The sequence below is a fragment of the Carcharodon carcharias genome, chromosome 12 (assembly GCF_017639515.1).
Source record: "Carcharodon carcharias isolate sCarCar2 chromosome 12, sCarCar2.pri, whole genome shotgun sequence".
Taxonomy (NCBI): Eukaryota; Metazoa; Chordata; class Chondrichthyes; order Lamniformes; family Lamnidae; genus Carcharodon; species Carcharodon carcharias.
This window is the reverse complement of record NC_054478.1, coordinates 65607000-65627469: the sequence shown is the minus strand read 5'-3', so window position 1 is coordinate 65627469 and position 20470 is coordinate 65607000. Positions and strand designations below refer to the sequence as shown.

General features: G+C 39.5%; 1 protein-coding gene across 3 annotated transcripts in view; it reads right to left on the bottom strand.

Annotated features, from left to right (window-relative positions):
• Positions 1-6552: 6552 nt before the first annotated feature.
• Positions 6553-20470, bottom strand: part of ly75 (lymphocyte antigen 75) — a 151001-nt gene continuing 137083 nt past the window's right edge. For all 3 annotated transcript variants that reach the window (XM_041200864.1, XM_041200865.1, XM_041200866.1), the window contains 5 exons: positions 19778-19952; positions 14616-14780; positions 13471-13593; positions 11081-11254; positions 6553-9725 (listed from right to left, as the gene is read on the bottom strand). In XM_041200864.1, coding sequence (XP_041056798.1) covers positions 9520-9725; positions 11081-11254; positions 13471-13593; positions 14616-14780; positions 19778-19952 — 843 coding nt within the window. In that variant the 3' untranslated portion in view covers positions 6553-9519. The remainder of the gene's footprint in view (positions 9726-11080; positions 11255-13470; positions 13594-14615; positions 14781-19777; positions 19953-20470) is intronic.

The following is a 20470-nucleotide window of genomic DNA, read 5'->3' as shown; positions in this document are numbered from 1 at the left end:
CTTCCTCCCCCTTACACCTACTTCCCCACTTGCTGCATTCACAGAATCACAGTATGTTTACAGTGCAGAAGGAGACCATTCGGCCCATCGTGTCTACACCGGCTTTCTGAGCATCTTAACTTAGTGCCAATCTCCTGCTTTTTCCTTGTAACCCTGCGCATTGTTACTATTTAAATAATCATCTAATGCCCTCATGAATACCTCAGTTGAACCTGCCTCCACCACACATCCAGGCAGTGCATTCCAAACCCTAGCTACTCGCTATGTGAAAAAATTTTTCCCACCTCACATTTGCCTCTTTTGCAAAACACTTTAAAACTGTGCCCTCTAGTTCTCGATCTGTTTACGAGCGGGAACAGTTTCTCCCTATCTACTCTGTCCAGACCCATCATGATTTTGAAAACTTCCATCAAGTCTCCTCTTAGCTTCTCTTCTCCAAGGAGAACAGTCCCAACGTCTCCAATCTTTCCTCATAACTGAAGCGTCTCATTCCTGGAACCATTCTCGTAAACTTCTTATGCACTCTCTCCAATGCATTCACATCCTTCCTATAGTGTGGTGCCCAGAACTGTACACAATACTCCAGCTGAGGTCTAACCAATGTCTTTTTTAAGTTCATCAAAATCTCCCTGCTGTTGTACTCTATGCCCCTATTAATGAAGCCTAGAATATTGTATGCTTTAGAAACTTTCTACCTGTCCTCTACCTTTAATGACTTATGTACATATACACCCAGGTCTCTCTGCTCCTGCACACCCTTTAGAATAGTATTCCTTATTTTATACTGTCTCTCCATGTTCTTTGTACCAAAGTGTATCACCTCACATTTCTCCACATTGAACTTGATCTGCCACCTATCTGCTCACTCTATTAATGTGTCAATGTCCTTTTGAAGTTCTACACTGTCCTCCTCACAGTTCAAAATTCTCCCAAGTTTTGTGTCATCCGCAAACTTTGAAATTGTCCCCTGCACACCAAGATCTGGATCATTTATATATACCAGGAAAAGCAAGGGTCCCAATACTGACCACTGGGGAACTTCACTACAAACCACCTTCCAGCCCAAAAAATACACATTAATCATTACTCTGTTTCCTACCCCTCAGGTAATTTTGTATCCACGTTGCTACTGTCTCTTTTATTCCATGACCTGTAACTTTCCTCACAAGTCTGTTGCATGACACTATCAAACGCCTTTTGGAAGTCCATATACATATCAATGGCCTTGCCCTCATCAACCATCTCTGTTACCTCTTCAAAACACTCCAGCAAATTACTTAGACACTGTTTTCCTTCAACAAATCCATGCTGACTCTTCCAAATCAATCCCCATTTTTCCATGTGATTATTAATTCTACCCCGAATAATTGTTTCTAGAAGTTTCTCCACCACCGAAGTTAAACTGACTGGTCTGTAATTGCAGGACAGATCTTTACAAACTTTTTTGAACAAGGGTGAAATGTTTGCAATTCTCCAGTTCTCCGGCACCTCACCCGAATCCAGAGAACATTGAAAGATTATTGCCAGTGCCTCTGCAATTTCCACTCTCACTTCCTTCAACATTCTTGGGTGCATCTCATCCGGTCTGGGTACCTTATCAACCTTAAGTACCGACAGCTTATCCAATTCCTCCTCCTTATCAATTTTAAACCCTTCTAGTGACTAAGTTTCCTCCTCTGTTTGAATATTTTGCATCTGTCCTGGGCAGCATGTGCTTTGTAGGTAAAGACAGATGCAAAGTATTCATTTAACACCTCAGCCATGCTCTTGCCTCTTTGTTTAAATCCCCTTTTTGGTCCCTAATTGGCCCTACTCCTCCTTTTACCACCCTTTAACTATTGATGTGCTTATAGAATACTTTGGGATTTCCTTTTATGTTGGCTGCTAGTCTTTTTTCATAAGCTGTCTTTGCTTCTCGTATTTGCTTTTTCATATCCCTTCTGAATTCAGCTTGGTTCTCAATTGTATTGGCTACCTGTTGCAAGCACATTTTTTCTTCTTTAACTTAATTTCCACCTCCTTTGTTATTCAAGGAGCTTTGGATTTGTTTGTCCTACCCTTCCCTTTTGAGGGAACATACCTTGACTGTGCCCAAACCATCTCCTGTTTAAAGGTAGCCCATTGTTCAGCTATTGTTGTTCCCGCCAACCTTTGGTTCCAGTTTATCTGGCTCAGCTCCGTTCTTACCCCATCAAAGTCTGCTCTCTGCCAACAGATTATTCTTACTCTGGATTGACCAATGTCATTTTCCACTGTCATCCTAAACCTTATGGTACAATGATCACTGTCCCCTCAATGTTCCCCCACTGTCACTTGATCTACCTGGCCCACCTTATTCCTAAGAACCAGGTCTCGCAGTGCCTTTCTTGTTGGACCTGACACATACTGCTGTAGGAAATTCTCCTGAACACAATCTAGGAATGCTTGTCGCTCACTGCCCCTTACACTACCACTATCCCAGTCTATATACAGGTAATTAAAGTCCTCCATTATAACTACTCTACGATGTTTACACCTGTCTGTAATTTCCTTGCAGATGATTTGTTCCTCTATATCCTTCCCACTAGCTGATGGTCTACATATTACACTGAAATTTGTAATTGCACCCTTCTTATTCCTTAGCTCTAGCCAAACCGGTTCTGTCCTTGAATCCTCTGCCACATCCCCTTTCTCCAGTGCTGCAATGCTCTCCTTAACCAAAAATACCACCCTCCTACTTTTTTCCCTTTCCTATCTTTTCTGAACACTCTGTAACCAGGAATATTGAATACCCGGATCTGCCCTTCCTTAAGCCAGGTCTACGTTATCACAATATCATAATCCCACAAGGCAATCTGTGTCTGTAACTCCCCATTTTATTATCTATACTCCGTGCATTCACATATAGGCAGTGTAATCCTGATTTAGACGTCATTACTTGCTCCCTTACTTTGACTCCAACTATTTACTTACTATTCTCTATTTTAGTGCTATCTGCCTCTCCCAACATTCCGTGCACCCTGGTATTACTTTGATATTCTTTCCTGGTTCCCACACCCCTGCTGAGTTAATTTAAACTCTTTCCAACAGCAGTAGCGAAACGCCCCGCAAGGAACTCAGTCCCAGCTGTGTTCAGAAACCCACCTGGCTTGTACAGATGCCATCTCCCCAGAGCCAGTCCTGATGTCCCAGGAATCTAAAGCCCTCCTTCCTGCACCATCTTTCCAGCCACACATTCACCTGTCTTATCTTCCTATTTCTGTGCTCACTTGCACATGGCACAGGGAATAATTCGGAGATTACTGCTTTAGAGGTCCTGTTTGCTAATTTTCTACCTAGCTCCCTAAATTCCAATTGCAGGACCACATCCCCCCTCCTACCTATGTTGTTAGTGCCAATGTGGACCACGACCTCTGGCTGTTCTCCCTGCCACACAAAAATGTCCTGTAGCCGTTCTGTAACATCCTTGACCCTAGCACCAGGGATGCAACAAATCATCCGGGAGTCACGTGGACGGCTGTCTGCTCCCCTTACTAAAGAATCCCCTATCAGTACTGATCTTCCACTCTTCTTCCTCCCTTCCTGTATGGCTAGGCCACCCGTGGTGCCATTCTCCTCCGTTACACCCTCCTCCCCACATACTCCAACCTCACTGGCCCCCCGAACCCCCAACACCTTCTGTCCTCCCCTCCCTCACCACCCCCCCCCGCGACACCTTCCTCCCCGACCTCACCCCCACCAACACCTTCCTCCCCGACCTCACCCCACCACGACACCTTCCTCCCCCATCCCTGACCTCAACCCCCCACCGCCCACCACCCCCCCCCCCACCCAAATCCCTGACCTCAACACCCCACCCCCCCCCAGCCCCCGACACCTTCGTCCCCCACTCCCTGACACCTTCGTTTTTCTCGACCTCACACCTTCATTCCCCACCCCGGTACACCTTCCCCTCCCACCCATCCCCAGTATATCTTCATCACCCCTCACCGCCGATCATCCATAGGAGCCCATGGCCACGACCATGGTGTTCCGAAGCATCAATGGAAACCTCCCACCTTCCGTGAGCTGCTTCACGTTGGAGCCATGTCCTTGTAAATCCCCCCAGCATGTGATGAATATGTTCCTCCAGGGTCCGGTAGCTATAGGGCTCCAGCATCATCTCCTCCTCCTCAGAGGTCCATGATCTGATCAAGGCCCTGACGGTAAGTCGTGACTTCTGCACATCACACTTGTCCAAATGTGTTCTTGGCCAGCGTATTTTCCCGCCAGTGTAATGGTAAATCCAACCCAGGGGGACAATTCTGGTTGGGCCTTACTTTGCATCCAATTTCTGGGATGCAAATCAGGTTTACGCTGGCCTCCAGCAGGCTTTGCATTCTGTCATGGCAGACACCATTGGATGATCCCGCTCTTTTACGCCGGTGTGAAATCGATTGCTGCCCCTCCTGCTGAATTGTTTGCCTGCACTGCTATCTGCTGCCAACAGGACCAGATGTTTCTGCCTTTACTTGTTACATCACTATTTCTTGGGCTCTACAAAAATTTCATTTGCTGCTGGTCAATGAGACATATGAATGTAAGAATTTAGCATTTTCTTTTGTCAATTTCTCTCCTGTTCTCTGCTGGAGGTGTTGACCTCTTGCTTGACTATAATTCCATTGCTATCTCCCTTAAATGGCCACCCTGAATGCAGGAGTATTTTTACCTTGCTGTTTGGTTATAGGGACATATATTCACACACATAGGCCAGGGTTTTCCAGTCCCACCAGTGGTGGGCATGGTCCTGGCCGGGCTGGAAAAATTTGGAGAGCGGCCAAAGGCTTTTGGCTGGTCTCCAAATTCTCCCATCCTGCCTGCAACGATGCCTGCTACTGGTGCAACCAGAAAATCCCGCCCATAGTTCAAGCAGGGATTACAGAACAGATTTTCCTCCTCCTCATTTCTGGGGAACTGTTGTAGCGTTAATACATGGGATCCAGAGCTGATGTTCTGCACTCCATGATCACACCCACCTAAATCACAGTGCACGCATCTTGAGTGGATCAATCTTGCCAATGGGATGGGACAGCATGGTGATGGAAAGCTGGGATGTTGGCACATATGACTTTTTTGAATATAATTATGTTTGGTTGCAGCTCGGTTAGCTTCTGGCCTCTTATATGCTCCATCGTTGGGCATATTTAGGGCTGAGATAGACAATCTAGCCATAACTTCCCCAAGAGCTACGAAAACTGTCACTCGTCCCCTTCAGAGACACCGGGCTGAATTTTCAGTTTTGGGTTAGGACCCCAATGTCAGAGCATTTCAGGTAGACCCTGCAACAGAGGCAGGTGCCTGACACAATTTTGAAGATGGCCAATTAGTGGCTGGATAGTGCACTCACCATTCAATTAAGGACAACAGGTAGGCACGCAAGGCCAGAGGGCCAATAGGAGGCCCTCTAGGACTGGAAAATCAAGATGGAGGTACATTCAGAAGAATCTTCAAGCTGTTAAATTAAAAAGTGGCACCAGCTGTCAGTCCTGCATTGTGGAGGAAAAACCCTTCCAAAGGACTGTCTATGGCTGCAGCTATGGTCCTACGGTCAGTGACTGCAGGATAAGGGTTAGGTTTAACTCTGATGATGGAGTGCTGACCCTTCAATCTGCCATCGAGAGGTTGCCTCCATTTATCTGCTGGGTTATGGCCTCAGTCGAGGGTCCGCATGCAGGAAAGTGGCCTTTATAGGCTCTTTAATTGGTTTAGTTACCTGCCACTTATGGGCGGGTAGCTGTCACCCTTCCCGAATCAGCCTGCTCCAAAAAGATCCAGAGGCCGGGAACATGCCAGCGAACTGGCATGCCAGCCACAAGGAACAAATTGCCAGCCCACTCGCCTACGGTTCCACCTCCCTAGCTGAACGAAAATTCAGCATATCTCTTTAACCTTCTTCCACCCCTACGTTGATACTCTTCCATCTCCTCTCATCAGATAATGTAATCTACCCTAAGTTCATGCTGGCACCTTTTATTCATTTCCTCTGCTGCACTTTTTAAAATTGCTTCTTTCTCCCTCTCATACATGCTAATACTTTCCAGCCCCAGGTCACAATGATCCACGCCCTGCTCCTATTCATGCTGACATGCTTCAATTCATGCTCTTCTCCTTCCCCTCCCTCAGATTCATGCTGGTACTTCACGGATATACTCCGACTTCCTTTTGCCCCTCTCAAGCTACTCTTCCTCCATAGTAGAAATGCTGCTGGATGGGGGTATTTTGAGATATGTAATTTTCTTGACTAATATCTTGTACATAGTAGCATTTCATAGAGTGGTTCCTACGGGAGTGTCACTGAGGAGTCAAGCAGGAGCAGCACTAATTTTTGCCAATTCAGATATTTAAAGAGCACCTGCATGGATACAATCTGTACACTCCTGGCTGAACCTGGAACAATCCTGGTCTAAGGAAGCCCAATGTAAAGAATAGTAATGACAATATTTTGCACTCTATTTTATGGCCAGCAATGACAAGGTATTCCCAGCTACTTCAGTTAATCACAAAAGAGAAGGAAAAAATGATGAGCTCTACTAATTAAACACGTGCTGCTTTTAATAACTCACGGTTGTGGTAAAATGCATGATCAGTATGTGAAACAGAGCAGTCCACACTAAAATAATTTTCACAAATCATGACTTTTTGCTCCCAGTTAATCTCTCAGCTCCTATTAACAGCAAAAGGCACGTTTAGAACACGTATACATACAAAGACATTTTACAAGAACACTATTTGACAAATAAGTCTGCTTAGCAGAGCAAGAATAAATTTACATTTATACGTCCATACTTCAGAAAATATTTTGCTCTCCATTTTCTCTATGCACCAATCTGCACGGGGAGAATTATTTGTATCACAGATTTCTCCATAATCACCAAAGATACAGCTCCCCAAATACTGCACAATAAACACAGGGCAAGCTTATTTGGTGAATCTTGGTACTCCCCAAGGTGAGAGTGTGTAGTTAGCATTTTTTCATTCTTTCATGAGATGTGGGTGTCACTACCAAGGCCAGCATTTGTTACCCATCCTTGCCCACCATTTCAGTGGACCGTTAAGAGTCAAATGTAGGCCAAACTGGGTAAGGACAGCATATTTCCTTCCTTAAAGGACATTAGTGAACCAGATGGGTTTTTACAACAACCAATAATGCTTTAATGGTCATCATTACTGAGACTAGCTGTTAATTCCAGATTTTATTAATTGAATTGAAACTGCCGTGGTGGGATTTGAACTCATGTACCCAGAGCATTAGCCTGGGCCTCTGGATCACTAGTCCAGTGACATTACCACTACCCCAATGTCTTCCTGGGAAGGCATAGCACCTCTGGGAAACATAACACCTTATCTCAGATACCTAGCAGTAGTATAAAGCACTCTATAGTCATGTGCACAGGTCACATGTGTAATACATTTCCCTTAATGTAAATTTCAAAGGAGCAACCACTCCTACAGTGGACTAGCATTTTGTTCATTCGCCACTGTTGCTGCCTCTCAGTACTATGCAATTTTGTGCTGTTTCACCTACTCACTATAGGAATTGTGTTACAATTGCCTAAAACCATTTTGCATAACAGCCCTACTGGGCAGAAGAGCCTTTCATCCCAAGGTGAATTGCAGCCCAGGACCTAGAGATGAAAGATATATCACCCCACTGTAGACATTTTTCTGGACTACAACTTGAGAATGAAGTAATGTCACCCAAAATGAAATACACAAAAACATGTAAATCCTGGAGGAATTTGAATCTGGTACCTAATTGAGAGTGCATTTAATGTTGAGCTACCTCTACCTCTTACGTATCATGGGCCAGAATTTCATGGCCCCATGGCAGCAGTCACAGGGCCATGATGCGGTGAGCCATTCTAAACTCCACTGACTTCAGCAGGAAGGTAAAATTCCATTGCTGTAAAATTCCACCCTTGAAGTTTTTTTTTTGAATGAAAAGAATGTCAATAATACCAGTATGTATTAAAAAAACTGAAAAACACATTATTCAAACGCAATTGCATAGCTCTGAAAGTACCCACCTAATGGTTTTGAGCCATTAATGCTGTAAAATCTGTGCAATCAAAATTAAATTTAAAAGCAAAGACTATTTAATATTACATAAGGAATGAAGATACTTTTTTTTGCCAATTTCTGCAGCTTAATTTGAGAGAGATAAATAGGTCGAGTTGATCAAATATCACCACCCACTCCCCTTCCTAACCTACATGTAAAACTTTGGCTGTTTGGACCTCATAACAGTTATGTTTTATTAGGTAGTTTTTGCAATGAAAATGAAGAATTCTATATACATTTCAAAGAAGCATGAAATGGCAAAATTGTAATACTGATTTGCCTATTTGAGCACTTTGTTGTTATGGATGTTTAATTTTCAACATTACAATTATTAAATTTGGTTCACACGATTTAAAAAAATAATTCTTAGTAAGGATTTTCAGCAATACAGTCCAGTAATGCTATGCCATTTTGGCCTTTGTACTTTGTAAATATGTACAAAGCAACAAGTTATGTTCTTCCCTCACACAAAAAGAGCATTATGACATTAACTAAATTGAAATTGTTTCTGTCAAATGCCCAAATTAAAAACAGTACAATAATTAATCTCTACTGCTAAATTTGTAATAGATGGAGCTCTAAGTACACACAAATAGAAGCACAGCAGAACCTCTTAGGACTAGATTACCAAAACATTCATATAGATTACACTTCAATTTTTAAAATTAAAACAAACCTTGCTTTTGCGATGGTTTTACTGTAAACAGCAATTTCAATCTGTTGAAAATACAGCAATAGTCTTATGTTTGTATGCATTAATAAACCCAACCCTTAAAAAGAGTTAAGCACTCAATGTGTACCTTAATGTGATTTATTAATATTCATATTATGTGTGGATAATAGGACAATTCAGAACTAATTCTTGACTGAGGTTCTGCTGTGAAAAAGAAGTTACAAGGCACTGACATAAAAAAAGAGTAAGGAGGATTTCATAAACAATAGCAATTTTTTCCAGTTTACACAAGTCATCTAAAGCCCAAATATATGTTATGGCTTTGAACACATTTGACACTATTAAGGTCTTTAAAATATACACACATTTGATTTTTCATTGTTAATGTAAAATTTCCAATGGCTTTCAGATATACAGAGGCATCAGTAAATGTCTGTCACATAAGCAATTGCGTGATATCGCAACATGATTGGCAAAAGTTTTTTTTCAGTTAAGACATTGCATATATTATGATTCTTTGCAACATTGGAATGTTTACTTAATATAGTATAAAAATATGTTTTTAAAGCAAATATTTCACAAAAGAACACAACCTCTGTAAACTGCCAGAGTAATAACTATGTAGCAGTGTTTATCAAAAATGTAAGTAGTGCAAGTCAGGAAATATTTATAAATGAAATTATTTAGCAATTTTTCAAAATATAGACAAAGGATATCAATGTTATGAAAATCCTCTTCAGCATTTTGGTAACAGATAACAGTAAGTTTCAGTCATGGAATTCCTTAAGTTCTGAGATCATAACTGTACTATCTGAATCTGTGGGATCATTATAACTACGTTCATAGTGCACTGTTCCAAAGGGATTAGCCCATCGCCACTTATTCCTTTTGTACAAAAACCACACAATTCCAACAATTAGCAGGAGGATAAAAATCACTGTTATCACTAAAGCTGCAACTCTGTGACTGGATCCTGCAAAATAACAGAAATTAAAAAAAATAAGTTTTTTTGTTTGTATGTTTTTTCTTAAAAACGTAAGAAAAACAATGAAAGAGTATTTTTTTTACTCAGTAAATGAAAATGCATTGTAATAAAATGCTACAAAAAGAATGACGCTTCAACCAAGTATACAAATTCTATAATCTGGCTGTACACTCCCCTAGTTTGTCAAACATAAAATCTGAACAACTGAAAATGATTATTTGACAACAATGAATGTGAACAACTAGGCACTAAAATTCCATTGGTTGTGATCCTGGCAGTTGTACTGGTAGCATACCCCTATTATCCCCAAACATTGATCCTCACTGGAGTTTGCAGGATCATTGTGAAGGCATCTAATATGCATGTATACAGTTAAGCAGAGGCACCACTTGGAGAGCACCTTTGGTGCTTGCCTGTTCCACATCATTGAAAATGTGCTGGCTGACTGACTGCCCACTCATGGTGGAAGATGTGATTGTTCAGGACATTACATTCTTTCCCCCAACATACAATGCTCCGATGAGTCCCCAAAGAGAGGCAAATTGATAAGTTTTTTCTTTTTGGGAAAGTTTCGGGCCACTTTGAGAGGTCTGGACACTGCCAGTGGAATAATTTTTCTGGTCTCTTGCATTGTCATCCTTCCAAAATGCAGAATAACATGTTATCTGTCCAAAAGCTAAACAAAGTACATGTTATTTTAGGTGTTACGTGTGGAGACCTAGAAAACCTTATGACAAAGGTTAAGTTCAACGGGGACTTTCGTGATCACTGATATTGCATGTTGCAGCTTTGTTACAAATTACATGATAAGCCCAGGCCTTTGAATGCACAGCTTCTTCACTGTACCCAGGAAGCCAACCGTTTGCCACACCAGCTGTTTGATGTGTACCTCCTCAGTTCTCTGTGCTCTACTTCTCATATCCCAGTACAATCTTCCCATCAAATGTCTATACAGTCAGGCTGCCATTTAGAAAACAACTGTGTATTTCACTACTAAAATGCTACTTGGAAATCTCCCTATTTGCTAAATTTCACAACATTTGGCTTCACCTAGAGTTTAATACAATTTGACTGCCTAGCTGTAGAATTCTGCATGAGTTTTGTTGTCACAAATTAAGACATGTTTCTTTCTCACATGTTCATGGATCTATTTTTTTTTAAAGAGTAATATATCACTGCTAAACTTAGATTGATAGTTTACTAGCACTTTCTATCAACATTACCCACTTCGAATTCGCACCTACTTTTTCTCCAAAATTAACACGCAGTAAAATCTAGTTTAATATGTTAAGCAAGAATTAAGAAAGAGTTGAAGCATTGAAAGCTGTTAATGTAAAACTTACGCATTGGAGTCTTGCAAACAAGTCTGCTATGACTCTTGGAACAGCTGGTCAGAATCCATGTCCCATTTTTGGATGATATAACAGCACACTTATCATGAGTTGGAACTGTGAGGTTTGTATTAATCCAGTTAGCAAAGGTAAGGTTTGAACCATCTGGCCACTGTAAGGATTTATCTGTATGCCAGGACAAAAAAAAAGTGTTAAGATTCAAATGACATGTTGCAGTAATGCATTTTAAATTATTTAACAGAGGAAACCTTCAAAGGGATATGATTGTGATTATTAAGACTTGCATTGATGGCACCTTTCATAAGTGTGAGCGCATGAAGAGGTTGAAATAGCAACTTAGCAAGAGGCACTAGTCCTTGAATTTCTCTTGCTTCAGTTGTACCTCATGCTCCACAGTCTCTATAGTACCTTGCTTTGACTTTGAAGCTCCATTTTCTCTGAGGATTGCAGGTTTATTGTAATATCAGTTTCATTTAAATTATAGTATATTGCAATTGCACACAGCAACACCTTAGTTATATCATGGGCTTCCCTTGCTGCAAATTTCACTCTACTAGCCAAGAGTGATAGTTATTCAGAGCTCCATTTCTGATGTCAGATGGCAGCATCTAGTTTATCACAAGAATAAAAAAGGTTGCTCCAGTAATATTAAGAAACTTGAACAATTTTTTAAAACCAGCTTCACAATACATTTCTGTCGTATTCCATATGGCATCAAGCACAGCTGATATGAAACAGCCTACTTGAAGAAGTCTCACACTTGTCTGCTTGGACTGCAATCTGATCCTGGAGTTAAACTGTGACTTTTATTTTGATGCTGAGCAATTTGTGTGGCAATGTAAAAAAAAATTAAAATGGCTGCATATGTGCATCTTCAGAAATGTATTACATGTTCAGTGGGCAATCTTAACTTCTCCTTTGAATTTATTATAGAAATTAATTTATTTTGGCATAAAGCCAAAAATTAATACTTTGTATGGAGGAAAAAAATCAATAGTTTTGAAAATGAAACTTACAACACCTCAAAGAACTTCCTCAATAAGAAGTCTGTTAATATCGACTTCATATTTTTAATATAAATATAAGTATATAAGTATATTAATTAGAAGTAAAACATAGCTCTTTCAGTATGAAAATGTGGATTTCCATTAAACACAATGGTCTCACAGAGATTGAGAAAGCGTAATGTGAATACTTTTTTAAAATTTGTTCTTGGGATGTGGGTGTCACTGGCTGGGCCATCATTTATTGCCTGGAGAGTCAACCACATTACTGTGGGTCTGGAGTCACATGTAGATTTCCTTAAGGACCTTAGTGAGCCAGATAGGTTTTAGCAACAGTCAACAATGGTTTTGTGGTCTTCATGAAACTTTTAATTCCAGATTTTTTTTTCATTTAATTCAAATTTCACCATCTGCCATGGTGGGATTCAAACCCAGGTCCCCACAGCATTACCCTGGGTCTCTGGATTACTAGTCCAGTGACAATATCACGATGCCGCCACCTCCCATCTTTATATTAAAGGGTCTAGCCCACAAATCAGCTAAAGACAACTTTTAGTGGTACAGTGATAATGACTGCAAAGTACAATCACTCAGTGCAATCAGGATTGGAAAAATACAGGTGATAATCACACCTTTTCCAAAATTGCATATGACAGAAGTCCCAATGCCTGGCATCCTGACAATTATTTTATTTTCTCTCCTCCTGCACTTATACATGCCTTATATAAAAGTGTCAGCATTGCTCAGCTGATAGCATTCTCATCATAGAATCAAAAGTTTATAGTTTAAATCTTACTCCAGAACCCGTGCACATAATCGAAGCTGACATCCAGTGCTTTCTATTTGTGAAAAATGGCCATCAAATTTGGTTACATGAAGGTTGAAAAGGGTAATTCAATGTGGAACAGCTTTACTACATTTCTGAAGGGCATATAATGAACTGTATAATTTAAGCATGTGTTCTTTTTGTAAAAAGCACAATTGCATTTGGAGCAACAATTAAAAATGCCACCTAGTGGACAATTGTACTTGGCACTCATTATCACCTGTTCCACTAAATAGTTGACTTTAGTCAATTTGCTGAATGGGAGTTAAGCAGAGAAGGAGAAAGACAGTGGGAGAAGCATCGTCCTATAATTAATTTCAAAACAAAACTGATCATTAATCTACTTGACTTTCACTGGGGTGATGTTTCAGGATCCAATTGGAAAATGGAAGAGAATAAATTAGAAGATGCAGAGTTGCATGTAAAAAATAAAATCACTGCTCATATATACACAGTATGTAAATAAAAATATATAACTATATCTAAAAATAAATTCAACTTTTCTAACATGTACAAATGTTTCTTTTGATTGCTCACACACATTCCCTTACCTTTACGATTTTGAACAATTCCCAGCCAGATCCGTCCAGTGATTCCGTGCTCTTCTTGTATTTGTCTCGTTACAAAATCATTTTCTTCCCTGTCCTTAATACTCAAGATAGTAGCAGAGGGATCTAGATTTTAAAAAGTTTGTATTTTACTATTAACAATAAAAACAAAAGTTCCTTAATACTAATATTTATTAAACAGTAAGATACAATGAATCGTACAGGTGCAAGAGGCAATCAAAAAGTTTAATGGACTGTGGGTGGAACAAAAAGAAGGAACTTTTGCTTCCGTTGTAAAGTTCAAAGCCTTGGCCAAGTCTTATCTGGAGTTGTGTCCAGTTTTATTCACTGCATCTCAGGAAGAACATATTGGCCAGGAGAGAGTCCAGTGCAGTTTCACCAGAATGATACTAGGTTTAGAGGGTTGAAGTATGAGGACATGTTGCATAAACTTGTATTTTCTTCATTACAAAAGATTGAAGGGTGATCCAATCAAGCTGTTAAAACTGACTTGATAGTGTAGATATGAGGAAACTATTTCCTCTGGCTTGTTGGGGGGTGGTGAGATGACAAAAAAAGAGAAATTAGGGATTTAATCTTAAAATTGGAGCTAGTCTCTTCAGAAGAAAAATCAGGATGCATTTTTCCTTCAAAAAGTGTAGTAGAAATCTGGAACTCTTCGCCTCAAAAGGCTGTAGATACAGTCAAGACTGTAGAATTGTGTTAGGTAAGAGATATGGAGCAAAGGTTGACAAATGGTGTTGAGGTACAAATCAGTCATAATCTAACTGAATGTCATACTCTTGGTCCTTAAAGATTTCACTGAGATGATTACGTACAGTTGGTACAATTCAGGGTTGTACAATATAGGTTTCATTTCTGAACATTTTAAGTTTAATTACTTTGAACTTCGGGCGGCCTAAACAGGCATTTTAGAGATTCCAGAATAGATCTACATCAACTACTATGAATTGTGTCTTAAATTAAACTGCAAAAAAAAAACCCCACAAACTCAAAGCAATGTTTTTCAACTAATAATGAATCTAATACACAATACACGTAGAGCACCTCATCACAGATACTGGATGTTTTCTTCAGCAATACCAGATACTCCAGTAAACTGCACCAAACATGGAAGCAGAACATACCTAGCTGATGACAAATGGATTTGGTTTCGTCCATGGTAAATATAGACCAGTTATATAAACCCATGTCGAATGCGTAGCAGTATTCTCTGAATCTAATCCATGGCGACTTCCCATTTTTCTGTGGGCAGAATTTTGAGTATTTTTCCTGCTGATTAGGTAACGTTCCTGCAAAAAGATATTTTCAATTGTATAAACTCACTTTACCTTAAAATATATTAATTGATTGGAACAAATACTTTTTGTTAACTCCTGTTAGACTAATATATTCCACATGGTCTGGAAAAAGTTTCCCTGCAAGGATGTTTGTGCCAGGGGCATGGCAATGGTGCTCAGCAATAGTCACACAGGTTTCACTGAGCTTAACAAGTACAGCATTTCCCAGCTTGGATAAGGGAAGGAAAAACACTTGAGAACCTCTTGGAGACCAATTGCTGAAGCAATAGTGGCAAAATTATATTCCCTCCACCAAAAATAAAATTTATGCAGATAATAATTAAAGTAAAAAATTAAACCATAAAAGTTCAGTCAGGCAGCACCATATTTTCATTACGTTCAGCATTGTGCAATTGTACGATAAATCCAACTGAACCCCACTCACCGAAGTCAATTTGAATAATTAGGAGCTATCCCAATATTTTTCCCAACACAAGATGCAAAATGCTACTAATATTACACAATGGTGTGAAATTGTTATTTGCAAGTACATATTATGGTGCATAAGCTAGCATTATTGAAAGAAACACTGAACAAATCTGCAAAGAAGATTTTAAGAACCAGCAAAGAATGACTAAACAAAAAAGGGGAGGGTGGAAATTAGAGTATGAAAGAAAGCTAGCAAGAAATATAAACTGATAGTAGGAGTTTCTGCAAGTATTTAAACAAAAGAATAACTAAAGCTAGTGTTAGTCCTCTAGAGAGTCTGGTGAATTATTAATGGAAAACAAGGAAATGGTGGAAGCATTGAACAGATATTGTGTGTCTGTCTTCACTGTGGAAGAGTCAGAAAACTTTTCAAAGGTACTTGAAAATCAATAAGTGAAAGGGGCGAAACTTAAAACAATCACCATCACCAGAGAAAAGGTACTGGGAAAACCATTAGGCCTAAAGACTGACATGTCCATCAACTGGATGGCTTGCAACCTAGGATCTGAAAAAAAAAAGTTGCAACGATAGTAGAAGCATTAGTTATAATCTCTCAAAAATCCTTAGATTCTTGAAGGGTCCCAGTTGATTAGAAAATAGCTAATATAACACCTTGATTCAAGAAAGGAAGGAGACCGAAAGCAGGAAACTATAGGCCAGGTAGCCTAACATCTGTCACAGGGAAATTGTTAGAATCCATTATTGCTGGAATCCGTGATTAAGGAGGTTATAGCAGATATGTAGAAAGTCATAATGTGATCAGGCAGAGTCAACATGGTTTGCTGAAAGGGAAATCATGTTCGACTAATTTATTAGAGTTCTTTGAGGAAGTAACAGGCAAGGTGGATAAAGGGGAATTGGTAAATTTGGTGTATACTTGGACTTCCAAAAGGCATTTGATAAAGTGCAACACCTTAGTGTCACTACACAAAATAAGAGCTCATGGTGTATGGGTAACATATTAGCATGGATTGAGGATTGGTTAGCTAACAGGAAGCAGACAGTAGGGATAAAAGGTAGGGAACTAAGTTGCCAAGGGAAGTCAAAAGTCTGCAAAGGGATATAGACAGGTTAAGAGTGTGGGCAAAAATTTGGCAGATGGAATAATGTGGGAAAATGTGAACTTGTCCACTTTGGCGGGAAAAAATAGAAAAGCAGGATACTATTTAAAATGGAGACAGACTGCAGAACTCAGTGATACAGAGGGATCTGATACATGAATCATAAAACGTTAGTATGCAGGTGCAGCAAGTGATTAAGAAGGCAAATGGAATGTTGTTTAGCATGGGGAATGGAATATAGAAGTAGGGAAATTTTGCTACAGTCGCACAGGGCATTAGTGAGACCACATTTGAAGTACTGTGTACAGTTTTGGTCTCCTTAATTGAAAAAGGATATAATACCATTAGAAGCAGTCCAGAGAAGGTTCATGCAACTCATTCCTGGGATGAAGGGCTTATTTTATGAAGAAAGGTTGAACAGATTGGGCCTATACGCATTGGATTTTAGAAGAATGAGAGGTGATCTTATTGAAACTTACAGGATCATGAGGGGACTTAACAGAGTGGATAATGTGCAAATATTTCCTCATGTGGGAGAGGCTAGAACTAGGTGACACATTTTAGACCTTAAGACATAGAAGCAGAATTAGGCCATTTGGCCCATAGAGTCTGCTCCACCATTCAATGAGATCATGGCTGATCTGATAATCCTCAATTCCATTTTCTTGCCTTGTCCCCATAACCCTCGATTCCCTTACTGATTAAAAATGTCTATCTCAGCCTTGAATATACTTAACGACCCAGCCTCTACAGCCCTCAGCGGTAAAGGATTCCACAGATTGACCACCCTCAGAGAAGAAATTTCTCAATCTCTGTTTTAAATGGGCGACCCCTTACTCTGAGATTATGCCCTCTGGTTCTAGATTCCTCCACAAGGGGAAACAACCTTTCAGCATCTACCCTGTCAAACCCCCTAAGAATCTTGTTTCAATAAGGTCACCTCTCATTCTTCTAAACTATAATGAGTACAGGCCCAATCTACTCAACCTCTCCCCATAAGAAAATCCCTCCATCCCTGGAATCAACCTAGTGAACATTCTCTGGACTGCCTCCAATGCCAGTATATCTTTCCTTAGATAAGGGGACCAAAATCGTTCATAGTATTCTAGGTGTGGTCTAACTAGTGCCTTGTATAGTTTTAGCAAGTTTTCCCTATTTTTATACTCCATTCCCTTTGAAATAAAGACTAACATTCCATTTGCCTTCTCTATTACCTGTTGAACTTGTATGTTAGCTTTTTGGGATTCATGCACAAGGACTCCAAAATCCCTCTGTGCTGCAGCCTTCTGCAGTCTTTCTCCATTTAAATTAATACTTAGCTCCTATATTCTTCCTGCCAAAGTGCATAACCTCACATTTTCCCACATTATATTCCATCTGCCAAGTTTTTGCCCACTCACTTAACCTGTCTATCTCCCTCTGTAGACTCCTTTTGTCATCCTCACCACTTGCCTTCTCACTTATTTTTGTGATATCCACAAACTTGGCGATAGTATATTCATGTCCCTCATCTAAGTCATTAATATATATTGTAAATAATTGAGACCCCAGCATTGATCCCAGGGGCACTCCACTAGTTACAAGGTTGCCATCCCGAAAATGCCCGCCTTATCCCAACTCTGTCCTCTATTAGTTAGCCAATCCTCTGTCCATGCTAATATACTACCCCTAACAGCATGGGCTCTTATTTTATTAAATAGCCTTATGTGCGGTACCTTATCGAGCACCTTTTGGAAATCCAAATATATTACATCTACTGATTCCCCTTTATCTATCCTGCTTGTTACCTCCTCAAAGAAATCTAATAAATTTGTTAGGCATGATTTCCCCTTCATGAAGGCATGCTGACTCTGCTTGATTAGATTTTGTATTTCTAAATGCTCTGCTATTACATCCTTTATAACATTTTCCCAATGACAAATGTTAAGCTAACTGGCCTATAGTTACCTGTTTTTTGTATCCCCCTCCCCTTTTTGAAAAAGAATGTTGCATTGGCTGTTCTTCAATGCTCTGGGACTTTTCCAGAGTCTAAGGATTCTTGGAAGATTACTACCAGTGCATCCACTATCTCTGTAGCTGCTTCCTTTAATATCCTAGGATGCAACCCATCAGGTCCAGGGGAATCATCAGCTTTTAGCCCCATTAGTTTCCCTAGTACTTTTTCTCCAGTGATGGTTATTGTATTTATTTTCTCCCTGCCTTTTGCCCCTTGATTACTTCGTTATTTTGGAATGTTTTTAGTATCTTCTACCATGAAGACTGAAGCAAAGCATTTATTCAACTCCTCTGCCAATTCCTGATTGCCCATTATTATTTCCCCAGCCTTATTCTTTATTCACTTTGGTCTCTCTCTTCCTTTTTATATATTTAAAGAAGCACATACTGTCTGTTTTTATATTACTTACTTCTCCTTCATTATTATTTTTGGTTAGCTTTTGTTGGTTTTTAAAACTTTCCCAATCCTCTGGCTTACCACTAATCTTTTAAAGAGGCTTCTCTTCTTCCCTTTAAAGACAGAGATGAGGACTTTTTTTCCCATCTCAATTGGTCATTAGTTTGTGGAATTCTCTTCCGCAGAAAGCAGTGGAGGCTGGGTCATTGACTTTATTCAAGACTGAGTTAGATAGATTCATGCTTGACAAGGAAATTAACTGTTATGGGGGCAGTCAAGAAAGTGGAGTTAAGACCATAATCAGATCAGCCATGATCTTATCGAATGGTGGAGCAGGCTCGAAGGGCAAAATTACCTACTCCTATTCCTAAGTCTTAAGTTCTTATGTTCCTATGGAGAATGCCAACATAATTGGTATTTCAAGCATCTGAGCACAAGACACCTACCAGGAGTAGTCTGCAAGTATCTGCTTCATTATGTTATAAAGCAGCATGAAAATGCTTCATAGTTATCTGGAAGCTTAGCATTCTGATTAATAAATTACAATGGAACCAGGAAACTGCATTATGTAGTCAAGGTGTCAGTGATGTTAGTTATGAGATATATGAGCCCTATATGTTCCAGTGAAAAAATGATGAATTTGGAATAACTGAAATTTTAAAAATATTTTTGGCAAATTAAGTTCATTGATATATTGCTTGTTTCACGAGTTACTGTTTGGGCTGCAAGCCGAAATGAGAAAGAGACTTATTTTTTAGAAATTTTACTTGCATTTTCTGACATTTATGTAATATAAATAATGCTATACAAAAACAAAAAATGCTGGGAAAACTCAGGAGGTCTGACAGCATCTGTGGAGAGAAAGACAGAGTTAATGTTTGGAGTCCGTGTGACCCTTCAACATTTTTTGTTTCAGATTTCCAGCATCCGCAGTAATCTGCCTTTATAAATAATGCTGTTACACTTATTAAAAAGTTATTCTGAATAAGACTTCTGTTAGATGAAAACAGTTTGCTTTCACAACTCTGAGAAAAAAATCAATTATTTTGTCAGATTTTGATACATACTTCTACTCTGCGAAGCAAAACATATAGCTCCTTCACTCATGCTGTCACAACTAGCACGTTTCCAGAAACCTTTAGTGTCCATAAACACACAATTGCCAATTGAATCAAGATGTCCATACTCCCAAGGCTTGTATTCTGGATTGCTTCCATCTGACCATTCGAATGTTGATCCTTCCTAATATAAAGAAAGGAAAATTAAAACAAAGGGACAACTGCAATGAGCTAATTAAAATTAAATCTTTAAGATGAGACCTTAAACTGAGGCCCTATCTTTTAACAGAGGAAGAGGTAAACTATCCCATAGCATCATTTATCGAAATGCAGGAAATCCTCCCATTGTAACTGGCCAAAACCACAAAAATTAAACTGCTTGGCCATTAAGTAATTTTGTTTTTTTTGGACTGGTGAGCAAATTAGTGTTATGTTTACCTGTTGAATGAGTAGCTGCGTTTACAGTAGCTGTAATGTGCCAAGGGACATCCCCACCACATGATAAAGCATTAGATAAATGTTTTTGTTAAATACATCGAGTGTTATGTTTATCAAATTACAGTAGCAGCTCAAAACTAATGATGAGTGGGGAATGTACTCATACATTTCTAACTTTGGCTTTGCTACAACTATTCTAAAAGAAATGGAAAACAAATTTTAAAATTAATTTCACATTTTCACTTTTCTGCAAAACATTGTCCC